The sequence below is a fragment of the Erithacus rubecula genome (genome assembly GCF_903797595.1).
Source record: "Erithacus rubecula genome assembly, chromosome: 3".
NCBI classification, from domain to species: Eukaryota; Metazoa; Chordata; class Aves; order Passeriformes; family Muscicapidae; genus Erithacus; species Erithacus rubecula.
This window is the reverse complement of record NC_136689.1, coordinates 48,170,639-48,184,865: the sequence shown is the minus strand read 5'-3', so window position 1 is coordinate 48,184,865 and position 14,227 is coordinate 48,170,639. Positions and strand designations below refer to the sequence as shown.

General features: G+C 39.1%; 1 protein-coding gene across 2 annotated transcripts in view; it reads left to right on the top strand.

Moving 5' to 3' along the window:
* The first annotated feature begins 1,656 nt into the window (after positions 1 to 1,656).
* Positions 1,657 to 14,227, top strand: part of PDCD6IP (programmed cell death 6 interacting protein) — a 30,631-nt gene continuing 18,060 nt past the window's right edge. Inside the window, exons 1-5 of one of the 2 annotated variants that reach the window (XM_079300204.1) lie at positions 1,657 to 2,107; positions 7,667 to 7,721; positions 9,243 to 9,312; positions 12,410 to 12,537; positions 13,074 to 13,227. In XM_079300204.1, the coding sequence (XP_079156330.1) occupies positions 1,788 to 2,107; positions 7,667 to 7,721; positions 9,243 to 9,312; positions 12,410 to 12,537; positions 13,074 to 13,227 (727 nt within the window). In that variant the 5' untranslated portion in view covers positions 1,657 to 1,787. The remainder of the gene's footprint in view (positions 2,108 to 7,666; positions 7,722 to 9,242; positions 9,313 to 12,409; positions 12,538 to 13,073; positions 13,228 to 14,227) is intronic. The other variant, XM_079300203.1, reaches the window with a different exon arrangement.

Genomic DNA, 14,227 nt, shown 5'->3' with positions numbered 1-14,227 from the left:
TCCACTTGGGCCCCACTAAAGGTGACTGGATGCAGCAGAATGAGGACAACTCCATCACCCCCTTTCCTATGTGTCTGGGAAGGCCTGGCTACTGTTGCCACAGCATCTTTGGATTGCATACAGGACCGTTTAACACTGGATAAGCTGCCCCTCCCAGTGGTTAAGACTGATTTCCCATGCTCTACCCTTTTCCTTTTATGCCACACCACTTTAGACACTTCTACCTCTACAAAGCGTAGAACACTTTCAGTACAGAGTGATCTCCTGCTTTACAGAAAAACTTGTGGTCTGCTACAACATGAGAAGAAATATGTAATTTCAAAAGCACTTTTACCATTCCTTTTATGGTGTCAACACCTGGCAGCTTATGAAAATATCAGGCTTGGAGATTTAGCTGTCTGGAATAAGGGGCAGAAGAAAGTGAGAGATGAGCACAAGAGCTGAATATTCACATTTGGTCACCAGACCAGCCAGCCTGGCAGGCTGAGGGCCTGTTTCACCTCTGTGAGCCATGCTGGGCTGAGTCAGCTCAAAGCAGGCATGATGTGAACAACTGATCCATGATTACACAACACGAGAATCTATTCCTTTTGCTGCCAAGAGACATTTCAACTTCTGCTACGGAGAAGCTACGTTTCACTTTAATTTAATGCAGCAGCAGGACCATGTGAGGCATTACATGCCTGACTGCTGCACCTCCTTTTGAAAAGCTACTGCTTTCACTGTCACATCACAGCTTGTGCTCCCAGTCAGTGAGGTTTTCTCTTGCCACAGCCAAGCTCTGCAGTCATATCTCCAATGCTCAAGGTCACTGTCCTCCTGGGGACCCACTGGTTGTGCTGACCCTCTGACAGCCAGGGGTTTATCTGGGGACCACTGTGCCCTTCTCTGATACTGAACCCTGCATCTCATAGTCTTAGAGAGGGGTTGACACTGAGCCCCTCAAGATTTGAATAGGGGATTGAATTAAATTCTGTACCTTTTTTGAAACTGTTAATCAGTAGCTGTAGCTGGACAGGTATGATTAAAGTAATTGCATTGTAAGCACTATATGGTGCCAAACTCTTATTGGTGGTGCCCAGCCACAGGGTGAGGAGCAACTGCCATAAACTACAACACAAGAAGTTTTACATCACAACAGGAAGAGGAACTCCACATTCAGGGTGACAAAGCACCGGACAGGCTTCCTGCCCAGGGCGCTCATGAAGTCTCTGCTCTGGAGACGTTTCAAACCCACCTGGACGTGTTCCTATGTCACCTACTCTAGCTGACCCTGCCTTGGCAGGAGTGTCGGTCTACATGATCTCCCAACTCCAACGATCCTGTCATTCTGTCTGCTTGCACGCTTGGCTAGCCTTTTGTTTTGAGAATAAGAGAAGATAATCCCAAAACGATCTGTCTGGACAAGAGCCACCACGAGCGAGGACGGCAGAACTGAGCAGTGCCCAGACTCAAACAGAGGGAAGAACTGCGCCTGCGGATTAATTAGCACCAGAAGAGACAGATATAACTAGGAAATAGGAATTTGGGTACTAATTAATAAGAAAGTTATTCAATTTAGAACCAGTAAACGCGGATGCCTTCGTTTGTTAATACGTGTAAACAGTGTAAAGTTTTGATGACTGGTAAACTCGCCTTTCGGGGGTCACTACCCGTCCCCTCGCTCCGCACAGATCACGGCTGGGCGCTCCCATCACCGGGTGCTCCCCTCAGCGGCCGCTCCCACAGCGTCTCGATCCCGGAGGCGGTGCCGGGGATCGGCGCGGGAGGCGGGACCGGGCGCGCGCATGCGCGGCGCTCCCGGAAGCGCGGCGGCGGTGGACCGGGAAGGGGAGCCCGGGGCGGCGGCGGGGAGTGGCGGCGGTTGCGGCTTTGCCCGCCCGGTGGCGGCGGCGTCGGCCATGACGAACTTCATCTCGGTGCAGCTGAAGAAGGCTTCGGAGGTGGATCTGGCCAAGCCACTGTGCAAGTTCATTCAGCAGAGCTACCCGGGCGCCGAGGCGCAGGCCGAGCACTGCCGCGCCGCCGAGGAGCTCAGCAGGCTCCGCAAGAGTGCGCTCGGCCGCCCGCTCGACAAGCATGAGAGCGCCCTGGAGACCCTCCTCAGGTAGGAGCCCCCCTACCCCCGTCATCTTCCATTTCCTCCCTCTCCCCGAGCCCTGATTCTCCGCGGGGCCCCGGCGGCAGCTCCGAGCCCTGGGCGTAGCGGAGCCGGAGCCAGGTGCGGGCGGGCCCAGGTGTGGGCGGCCTCTCCTGCTGGAGGAAGCGGCCGAGGCTGCCGGGCCGGCTCCGGCGGCCTGTGGTTACAGGCGCCCGGGTGTCCTGCAGCATCCCTCGGTCCCCGGCCCTCTCTGCGCCGCTCGGGTGTCGTGGGGATGGCACGTAATGGCAGCGCAGGGATGGGGAGGCCTTGTCCCTATCAACATCCCCTTCACAGTGTTTGTGTCGTGTCAGTAGCTCTTAGTTGTAGGTATAAATTGTAAAACCACAGAACGTTAAGGGTTTGGAAGAGAGTTTTAGCATCACCTAGTCCCAACTAAGGACTAGTCCCTATGTTACTGGCATGATTTCTTTTTGTTTCCTATGTTTAGCAGCTTCTTAATGTGTTTGCAAAGTCATATACTTTCTTTTTTTTTTCTGCTTAACACAGCTTGCTATCAGAAAGTCTCTGTGGTGCTGGAGTTACCATGGGTTAGATGAGCAAAAAATTCATCTGTGCCTTCTGCTTGGTGAAGTGCATAAAGCCTGCATTAGGACTAGTAGTTCTATTGTCCTGTCTCTCTAAAACACTTAGGATTTGCAGTATTGAGAAGAAAGAGAAGGAGCTACGGAGAGGGTCCAGAGGAGGGCTACAAAGATGATTAGGTGTCTGGAGTATTTCTATTTCGAGGAGCTGTGCCTGTTTAACCTGAAGGAGACTGGAAAAGGTTGTGTTAGTGCAGATAAATGTCTCAAAGGCATGTTTTAAGAAGACGGTGCTGGTCCCATCTCAATGGTGCCCCATGACAGGATGAGGAGAAATGGCCATTTAAAAAAACACAAGAAGTTGTACCTCAGCATGAGTAAGAAGTTGTTTATGTTGAAGGTGATGGAGCATGGGAACAGGTTGTCCGGGGAGAACATGGAGTCTCCATCTCTGGAGATGTTGAAAACCCACCTAACAAAGAAGGGAAGTTACTGATGATTATCAACTCGTCACTGGGTATTTTGGCTGTAAAAGCTCTGACTCTATTGATTGTGTTTTACAGTAGCTTTGTAGTTCCCTGTTCTAGTTGTGTTTATGACTGTGTATGCTTTTGAAGGTAATTGTGTTTATGCCTTTGAAGTTAGGGGAAATTGTGAGCATCTGTGAACTGAAAGAGGGACTTGGGTAGCCAAATGGAAAAGCATACTATTATGTTCCCTTGCACGCTGTATTTGAGCTTCCTTTTTTGAAGGTGCCAGTCAGATTTGTTGTTAATTTCTGTCTGAAATCCCTGTTTGGCCCAGCCACATCGTGTGACTTATCCCTAGGAGTTGCTCTGCAGCACCAAAAGAAGGCAGCCCACTTTTCAGTTCTTACACCTTTTCTGGAAGGCAGGATATATGCATGGTATTTTGAGCAACTTGAATGAGTTCAGTAAAGGGTCAGATGAACATCAGAGATGGTGGAAAAATAAATAAAAGTAGTGCTGTGGAAAGCCAAGAGGCTGAGCAGAACCTTTCTGTTTCAGAGCCAGCAGATTATTAAATTAATTTATCCACAGTATGCATCTTCATCTCAGGTTTTCCCTCTGAATAATCAAGGGAAACCACTTACAACTGCATAACTACCAGCTTTGAGTCAATTTCATATGCAGTGATCTGTTGTCTCTGCTGGTGATTGGCCCAGATGCTGTTGCAGTAGACTGGAGATCTTGAATGTGGCTCTGAACATGAAGTGATATCCCGCCCATGGAGAAGTTCCTATTTTAAAACATCTGCATTTTTAATTGCATTGCTTGAGAATACTTGTTCCTTTTATAGTACAAGTGAGATAAGATGAAGGTCTGAATTAATTGTAAGTTAGAGAATATAAAACAATCAGATGTATGTCTTCCCTTATTTCTGACAAGTTATGAATGTTTGATCCATGGCTGACCATTTATATTCATTACAGTTGCTGGAAAATAAGTTTGCTCTTACTCCGTAAGAATAGTCTGATGTATATTTTCTTAATTATTCTGTAAGGCACAGTTACTTGAAACTGTCTGCATATCCCGAAGTATGAAGTATCCAGCTGAGATACACAACTGCCTAAATGCCTTGTGTTTCCTCTGAAAATCTCCTTGCCTCTCCAACTTCCAGTGTTTTACTTTTGGTATTTAAGAACAATACTCAGTCTTAATGTTTAATTTCATTGAAGTTGGAGTTTAAAACTTTCTTGGTGAAGTAAGGTTAGAAGAATTAGAACATGGCTACTGCTTGCATAGTTTTACTTCCTTGTGGCTTTTTATAGACCATAATACCTACTAGAGCATTGTAGACCATTTAACTGTTAAGAAATGAGGGCTTAGTATTCTGCCAACTAATCTAGGATTTGCCCATGGTTTTGTAATTTCTAGAAGCCTTGTTTGCTGCGTAGTCACTACAGATTTTTTTTTTTTTTTTTTTTTTAATGGAAGAAATGAACTCCGTTGCAGCCACATTTCCTAGACAAGCATTGACCAATAAAGCTTGAAAGTGTGTGCTGTGCTGTTCAACTGCTGAATGCAAATGCTTCTCTTGGAGAAGCATTTGAGATTGACTGCGCCCCTTTTCACTGGGTGACTTTTTTTTGTTCTGTAAGAATCTGAGTGCTCTGAAGGTGATGTAGGTGAGTTGGTACAGATGTTTCTCCTTAAATTCTGTCATAGCAGATTTGATTTAGGATTGGTTTTTTTAGAATTTATTTCTGAATATAGTTTCAAGGGATTCCTTGCTTCTTCCAATATTAAAGATAGCCTGAACTTCATTTCCTTTTTCTGGAGACATGGAATATTGGTGCAAGTTTAATAGTTTTAATTTTGCTACCAATTCCTGCAGTTGTTTTAAAAAAATAAAATCGGGAAAAAGAAGGAGGGTGGGGAAGTGAGTGGTTTTATTTTGAACGCTTGAATTCTCCTAGGGCTGAAAGTTGCGGTTATGGTTTCCAGCTGTGAATTCAGGACTCTGGTTCTTATCTTGAATAGCAAAGACAGATCTTTGGTCTTTTTGATGTTCTTTTGAAGAAGATTTTTCTTTATGATTCTTTGGAGGAGGCACAGTATTTGAGTTTAATGCAATACATATATTTTAGTTAAATTCCAGTTTAAACCTTGACTTTCTACACATTTGATGGCTGCTTTTTTACTAGTGTTTAGGAGGGTATAATGCTGGTCTTGATGAGAGATTGCTGTATTTTGAGCACTAGATCTGTGTTGCTGACACGTGTCCCCCCCCTTTTCAGTGCTGCACTTGTAGTTCCTCACTGGTGCAACCAAACACAGCACTCCTCTGTGTTGTGCCTTGTGTTCTCTGTATCTTGATAGTTTAAATTACTAAAAATTTAGTTTTAAATCCCACCTTTGTATTTACTGTCATCTTTTGTGTGTAACTGACTTGTGCATCCTTTGTGGCTTTTCCTTCTGTATTACTGTCTGCTTTTCTACTTAGAGTTTTGTGTTGTTCTGTTAACATCTTCATTTACCATTTTTACATGTTTAGTTTTATGCCTACTGTTATATTTATATCATTTATATTTATAAAACTAAAAAATTAGATATGGTTGTGTTCTGGTTTTTTTGTCTGCAGAGTTTTAAAGAGCTCTTATATCTTGAGTAGAATTTCAAGTTCTCTAATAAGAAGAAATAGCACCATGTGCTTAAAATAGTAAAGAAGACAGTAAATAAATTCTGAACTTGTTTAAAACTAACCAAACAAAAAGCCCTATTTAGAGCAGTGTACACCTCTCTGGCTTATTTTGTCTGTAGTTATGTTGACACATAATCTGTTTGCAGGGAGACAAGGCTTGGGCACACCCAGCTTCACAAGGACATTTGACAAGCTTTGCTCCTTTGCTCCATCCTCTTGGCAGATGAGGACAGCATATTCGTGGAATGTGGGAAGACGGCTTAGCTTTAGAGGCGGCTTTTGGTTAACAAATTAAATCGAGTCAAGAGGAGACAGCATGCAAAGTCTCCTTTTCTTTGTGATACTATGTGAAAACAAGTGTGTTGAGACCAGAAGAAGGCAATGGAGGAAGTATATTTAAATATATAGGTTGCAGTGATCTTCAGGGCTAGTTATTATTTTTAACCTTACCTTTCACAAAGTTGGTATGTTGTTTAATCTTGATTAAATTCCCATCACAGTAAATATTTGCAGATTTCCGTTTTTAACCTTATAATCAATTTCTTTGAATTCAGTTACTGGTGGAAGTCCTGTTGCTGTTGCAGGTTATTGTAGTTTTTGATATGGCTTGGTATATTGAATCTTAAATTGCAGTGGCTCAGTTGAAGTCAGAAACCTGTAGTCTGCTATACATTGGCAGATAAAATTCACTGAAAAATACACTAACACTATATTTACTGTATATGGGTTTTGAAAATTCTTACTGAATTTTTAAATGAACATTTATTGTCCGTACGACACAGGTCTTGTACATGCATCTCATACCTGTATCTGTTGTGATAAGTATTTAATAGTGTAAGGAGCTGGAAACAATTTTTGCCCTGTTTCACAGACTGTGAAAGCCATTACTGCAAGGTGTTTTGTATATTGGGAATATAAATTATTTATAAAACAATTTGGCCTATATAATGTTGAGCATATACCTATGTGGCCAGTGTTCAGGAAGAGTATAGGAAACGTGCTACATATGTTACATGTTCTTAGCAGTGTAAAGGTTTCATGTTCTGCATCCAGCCTGTTGTGTTTAACAAATGATGCCAATGTAGGGCACCACACGGGAAAACTTTGAGTTCCTTACTCTTGACTGGATAGATTGTGAGAGGTCTTATGCTATACTCAGTATGTTATCTTTCTGGTATCCTTTCCTGAAGATCTTCCACTAGACAAAATATTGGCACAGAGAAATTGTGGGTTTAATTAATTGTGACTACTAGAGTATATTCCAATGAAAATTGAGTTTACAATTGAAGAATTTTATCAGTGATTAGTCTCTCCAGTAGATACTGTGCAAGGCAAATGGAATCTATTTCAAAGACATTGAAATTGGATTATAATGTTCAGATCAAGAAAGTATAGTGTAGCATGTTAATATAATGTTTAATGCTGTACTTAATTTACTTTTGCAGCATGACTTAATGTTCTCATTGTCTGCCTGTATGTATACAGGGACTCCTTTGCATGATACTCTTTTCTAATCTACCATCCATCAGGTAGTGATATCTGGATCAACTTTGTCTATGATACTGTTTTACTTCTGACTGAGACAGGGCTCCTATATTATCTGTGAAAAGCTGCCTCTGCTGAACTTATTCCTCTACTGAAAAAAATCTCTTTAGACAGAAATTGTCCATCCTGCAAATCCTCCTTTACTACAACTGAGCTGAACTTGTGTGTAGGGCTTTTGTACCCTACTACCTACCATATATGCCAGTTTGATAAATCAAAACTATTAATTTCATTTATCTAATAGCTGTGTGTTCCTTTTCTTTTTTTGTAGATATTATGATCAGCTGTGTTCAATTGAACCAAAGTTTCCATTCTCTGAAAATCAGGTAAGAAGACTGCCAAGCCAGTTACTGAATTGTGGCGCCTATGATGTGCGACTTCCAAGCCTGTACCTAATCTTCTAACGAGTACTGTTATTGAACAAGACATCTAATCTCTCTGAGCCTTATTTTCGTAATCTCTGTTTAGAAGAAGTCTATTTCATACTATGTTCTAAATGATTTTAAATTTGTAATTTCTATGGGAAAACCTGTAGAAATGGATGGAATATGATCTTTGTTTTTTGAATCAGGACAGATGTTTCCTTTACAACTGTTAACAGAATAATCCATTTAAGAGCTTATCACTTTATTCCTGCCTCTGCATGACATAGTTTTTATATAGATATAGTGTTCATTATGGTTTGGCATTTTTTCCCTATGTATTTCTTTAGTATCATGCCTTTAGAGAGAAATTCAGCTTAACTTCTCCCTATTGAAGGCTTCTTCAGGTGGAGGCTGCAATAGGACTGTGGGTTCCTGGTTTTTTTTGGAAAAAGGTGTGGGTTTTCTTTCAATGTGTTTACAAATAAGACAATTTATATTTCTTTATCAAATCAACAAATCATACTTAAGTGGTAATATTATGATTAAAAGGAAAAATTTCTTTCAGTCTTACAGGTTATAAGTGATTTGAATCTTTCTTCTACGTGAGTTTTACATGTAGCTGCATTGGTAATCTACAAACCCTGAGACAAGGAAAACTTAGACAGCAAGATCTGCATGTCTGTAAACTCTTCCACCTAAGGGGAGAAATAGTCAGTGGAAGCAGCAATGCAGCTGGGGCCTAGAACATCCTGCACTAGCACTGCTGCTAGATGAAAGTACACTATCAAACAGTGCTGTTGTTCTTCCTAAAGTAATTTTCCCAAGCAGTTTAAACTGAGGAAGTTTGCCATCTTTTCTGGTTTGATACCAGTTGCCTACAATTACTTGATCAGGTGAATAAGGAATCAAATTGTGGAACTTGAAAACAGATTCTACTAAGTATTTGCATTGCCTCTGAAGTATGTACCGGAAGTATAAATAAAACACACTGTTTCTGCCTGCATTCTCTTTCCTGAGGATGTCTCCTGATAATGCTGCTGTTGAATTCACTGATAATAACGAGTGGATTTTGGTATTGCACAACAGATCCAAATATGCAGGTAATTTGGCACACTGGAAACTACCTGGTTGGGTGGTTTCCTTAAACTGTGATTATACCAACCCATCAGACTTACTTGGAGAGGAGTATCTTGTTCAGAAACAAATTTATCTGTTCCTCAGAATATGAATAGAGCTGAAAAATAATTCTGAGAATTTCTGTCTTGTCTACTTGAAATGTTTTGAGCAAACTAACAGGGAGGAAGAAATGTAGCATATTTTTGTTTTGAGTACTTCTTGATGATTTCCTGAAACTTCCAGAACAATTACAATGCTCCAAGAAGTGAATGAAAGGTTTCATACCATTAGAATATAAGAGTTAAATGCATAAATTTGGGGTATTTTAAGATTATATTAAAGATCTTTTTTTTTCATAACTTTTAGGTCTGTGTAACATTTACATGGAAAGATGCTTTTGATAAAGGATCACTTTTTGGAGGATCTGCCAAATTGGGTATGTGAATGTACCAAAAAATCAAGTATTAATGATACCAAACTTAGAGAATATTTTTATGTAGTAGAATTAATAGTCTTTCTATCATTCTCAACATATCTTTCAAATGAATCCAATTATATTGGTAACAAATTAATCACTTCAGCATTGATAATGAACAAAGAAGCACCACGCAAAGAATTTTTACAAAATTTAGATTTTTATATTAGATTTCCAAAGGTACAAATAGATGTGCAGTCTGAGAGCAGCTGTACTGTCTGCTTCTCAGATGTTTTCTGGGAACAACTCTAATTGATACTAGTAAAAATTGTTCATGTTAACATTAAGGTTCAGTAGATTTTGGATAATGCAGCTCTTCCTGTTCTAAATGAGTAAGATCATTATGAAGTGTGCTTATGTGTGAATGAGTCTGTTCCAGAAGGAGAGTGATGGTAGCTGGCTTCAGTAATCTAGTCTTGATACCACATTTTGTTCAAGAGAATAAAATTATTTACCTGTGCTCCAAAATTACTCTTCTATCACTTCTTTCTGAAATACGTTATACAGATGTGAACACTTGGAAAGAAAACATGTATTTTTTTCCCCATAAACATAATGAGTTTGAGTCAGATTTGTTTTAATCATAGAGGGACAATTCTGCACTACATCTTCAGGGTCATGAAATGGATTTGGGACACTTGCCAATATAGAAGTAAGACTCCTTTTTAGTAAGTGAGGAACAGTTCAGTTGTGTCATCATTCTTTAGTATTTCTGTTTATACCTAAGTGTTCATCATGATTGACATTGCAAGATGACCATTTTGAAGTTTCTGACGAAGCCTTTGAACTTTACTCTGGTTTTATTTTTATTAAGGTTTTTACCTACTTTATGCAGCTCTCCATTAGCAACTACTGGAAGTCTTTGCAGTTTTCTATGTTCTGAATATATATGCTAACAGTTGTACACGTGTGAATTGTATCTGTAACAATACACCACATACCTATGCATACATACTCAGGTGATCCTTGCTTTCTGTTCCAACTATTCTAAGAAGTCCTGGATAATTGGAAACCTTCCTGAAGATGCTTTGTTTGGTTTTTTTTTCCTCAGAATTTGGTTTGTTCTTTCTCCTTTGGGCCTAACATTTAGTGAGGATTGAATCTGTCTCATTGTAAATTTCGGAATATTTAGCTATGATGTAAACATAGTCTGTGAATCACCAGATATCTGTCATAATTCTGAGAAGAAAAATCACTAGCCATAACAATGATGATTACTGTAAGAATTTGAATAAATGTGATATTATTGCAGCTTGAGGAAGCTTGCTTGTCTGTAGGTTAATTATATACTAGTCTAAATAATCTGTGAGGTGGATGGTCAGAGATTTATGCAGCAGTCTGTGTCAAATATCAAAGAAGTTTTTAACTTGGATGTGGGTAATGTTCAGTTAACAAGCAATGGGATAAGGGTCATTTTGAAACTTAAATGCACATCTTGGTGGAAAGAAATTAACAAAAGGAGATCAGAGTTGGTGTTAAGGTTTCTAAGTGTCACCAATGCTATCTAATCAAGGAAACAAAATTTCTCTTGACTTCTGAGAGGAGTTTCTAGATAGAAATTCAGTGTAAAACTCCTGAAAATTCTGTGGCAACAAGATGCAAGGATGTGACTTAAAGAGTTCTGGCTCTTGCTGTGGTGCTGAACTGTTTGCTTCCCACCTTCCCTGGATCCAAAGTCTGTGTTACAGTGGTAGCGGATAGATACTGTGACTGCTTGAAAAGAGGCCAAGTTGACAGCATGGCATGTAATCTGAATTACATTGACTAAGTTAATAGGTGGTGCTGTAAACAGGTGAGTCTGTGGAAAATCTGTATTGCTATAGTAAATCACACTTGAGGTGCAGTCCAGAGTACAAAGTAATTCTGCACTTCAGAAACTTTCAAGCCTTATTTTCTTTCCTGTCTTGTATTTTAGTCTTTTCAAAATCTAAACAACTTTTGTCTGAGTTCAAGACGTTATTCTTAAAAATATTCTGGAAAATAAATTTGCAGAAGGGAGATTATCTTGGTAAACTAGGCATAATGACTATGTAACTTTCTTGGAAACAAATGGGAAAAATAGCATGTCAGATTTAGGCTTGCTTGCTAAAAACTTAGTGCAGGTTAGTGAGCACTAACATAGAAGCTTCAGAGAGGTGTTAGATAAATGCGTGGCTGTTTAAGAAGGCTGGATATCAGTGAAATGAAACAAATGTACATTTTTAGTACCTTCATGTTTTAAGGATAACTGAATCTGGATTTGTGAAATTGAAAATTCATTAGTTGTCACATTTTGGAGGACTAAGAGAACTCTCTGGACACTTCTTGACACTAGTAGGAGACTAATATCTATAGTATTTGTTATTGTCAAGCACTTGTGTGGGGCGACTAACATTTTGAAAGCAATTAATAATCAAAATGGTTCCTGTTCAGGTATTTCTAGTTCTAGAAGTGTGGGCTCCATCCTCTGGACTTACCAAGTACTGCAGGAGTCACTTCTGGACAGTCTACACCACTGTTGAGTGTGATCAAGTTTTAATTAATTAAAGTAAATCCTTAACTGTTTCAGTACATGTATAAAGAAAGTATTTGTTAGCATTTTCAGCCTGAAACAGTAGCTTTAAAAGTGAAAATTTCCCTATATTTCAGTAGATAGAAAACAGAATATGTAAAAGTCTTTGTAATTGGTCAGTTATTGCAAAGTGACTAGTGTGTGCAAGTTCATATTTCCAGATGATTGCTTGGTAATGCTTCAAGAGCCAAAAAGCTGCACTCTAGTTAGAAAGACTTCAAAATTATTTTGTAAACATTTTCATGCTATTGCTTTTATGCTTTGTGTCACTTCCTGTGGTTGCTCACGTGGAAACATTTTGTGGTAGTACTAAATTAGACTTTGTAAAGCCTTCAGAATGAGGATGTCTTCAACTTAAAAGTTCAGTAAGATTGGGGTTTTGTTTGTTTTTACTTGAAACTGTTGATACCTTTACTGATAATAGTAGTGTTGGCCACATCTGTAGGATGCTAGATAACTGACTTTTATTTTCTTAAAAGTCTGGCTAACTGTCTGTCTTGCCTGCAGCTCTGGCAAGTTTGGGATATGAGAAGACCTGTGTTTTGTTCAACTGTGGCGCACTGGCAAGCCAGATTGCAGCAGAACAGAATCTGGATAATGATGAAGGACTAAAAGCTGCAGCTAAACACTATCAGGTACAGAGGATCCCTGCTTCTGTTTATAAATTCAGAATTCATATTCTTAAAACATCAAACAAGTATCTCTCAATTTTAAAACTATTTACACATATATTAAAATATATATGTACATATTTTCCTGCTCTTAATTGCAAAGATGGATTGACTGTGTACCTGGTCTTGTGAACATACTCCCTACCTCAAGCCAGTTGGTGACTAGACCTTTGCCTTAAAATTTAATAATTTTACCTAGTATAAATTTTAGTTTTATGAAGTATTACAGTAATAATCTTACATCTTTCTGGAATGCATTAAAATCTTAGGCTGTTAAGTGTGACCAATATATCATTATTTAGAGTTTGTCATGATAATTATCTCATTGTAAGTGGCTACAAGAACAGGAGGTCACAAGAAGTTGTTTTTGGTGGCTAAACAATACATGGGAGACCATATGCCAAAAAGCCTTTTTTAAAATATTTTTATATATAAAATATTTCTTAGAGAGAAAATGTGTATGTAAAAAATGGATGATAATGTTGTTTTGCTTTACTTAGTTTGCTAGTGGTGCTTTTCAACACATTAAAGATACAGTTTTGTCAGCCTTGAATCGAGAACCTACAGTGGACATCTCTCCAGATACAGTTGGGACTCTCAGTCTTATTATGCTGGCTCAAGCCCAAGAAGTCTTTTTTTTGAAAGCGACAAGAGGTATGTTTTAGTTCTTGGCTTGTATATTTAAGTGCATGTTACAAGTTTCCAAAAAATTGGAAGAGTTTTAAGTTACTAAGAGCCTACACGAAGGACACTAAGAATACTAAGGGTGTTTCAGAAGTTTTTGTTTGCCTTTTCTGATTCTGCCCGTGCCATTAAACACAAAATACTAATGTCCCTTAAGAATATGTCTAAGGTTCACCTGACAGTGCTTTTTTACGTCCAAAACCATTAGTCTTCATCTTTACGAATTATATTACTGGATTATATTTTTTCCCTTCCCCCCTTGAAAACAAAAGACATTCTCTGAAAGAACTGAGAGTATTAAAAATGGTGCATAAGGGGTTTTGCAAGTACTCCTCTTTTGTCTAGTGAGTTTTTTCATGAGAATTTAGCAAGAAATTACTGTACTAGAAACAAAGGGGATTCTCTAAAAGTTGAAGGGAAACAAATTCTATTTGCCTGCTCCTGCTTTTAAAGAGGAGCTCTTTGATCAAATCTTTTAGAATGACCAGTTCAACTCAGAGAAATTCTGCAGGTAGAACAAAAAAGTCATTTCCGTAGGTATTAAGGGTTGATTGTGAAATACACATTCACAGCCTAGCTATCTTAATACAACTGTTAGAGAACTTATGCTTCAAGGAATTTTTCAGTGGAACTGTCACTGATACAAAATTTCTTACTCTTCTGCTCTTCTCTCTTTGTTTAGAAAAAATTGTTTATCTAGAAGTTAGAGATACTTAAAAGTAGAACTAAGGACATAGATGTCAAATGTGTTTGCCCACAAAATGGCTCTCTCCTGACATAATTTAGAATACTTCAGAGGAAGATGTGGGTTATCTTAACTCCAGTGTTTCTTGTCTTCACAGGAAAAATCCCTGAAAATTCTTGTAGCCTTTCTTCCTTTAAGCGAATCTCAACAAGAACCTGTCATCCTTCAGCCAGCTGATAAATTCTGTTTGTACTTTATCATGCTGGTAGTGGTATTTAGTCTCTG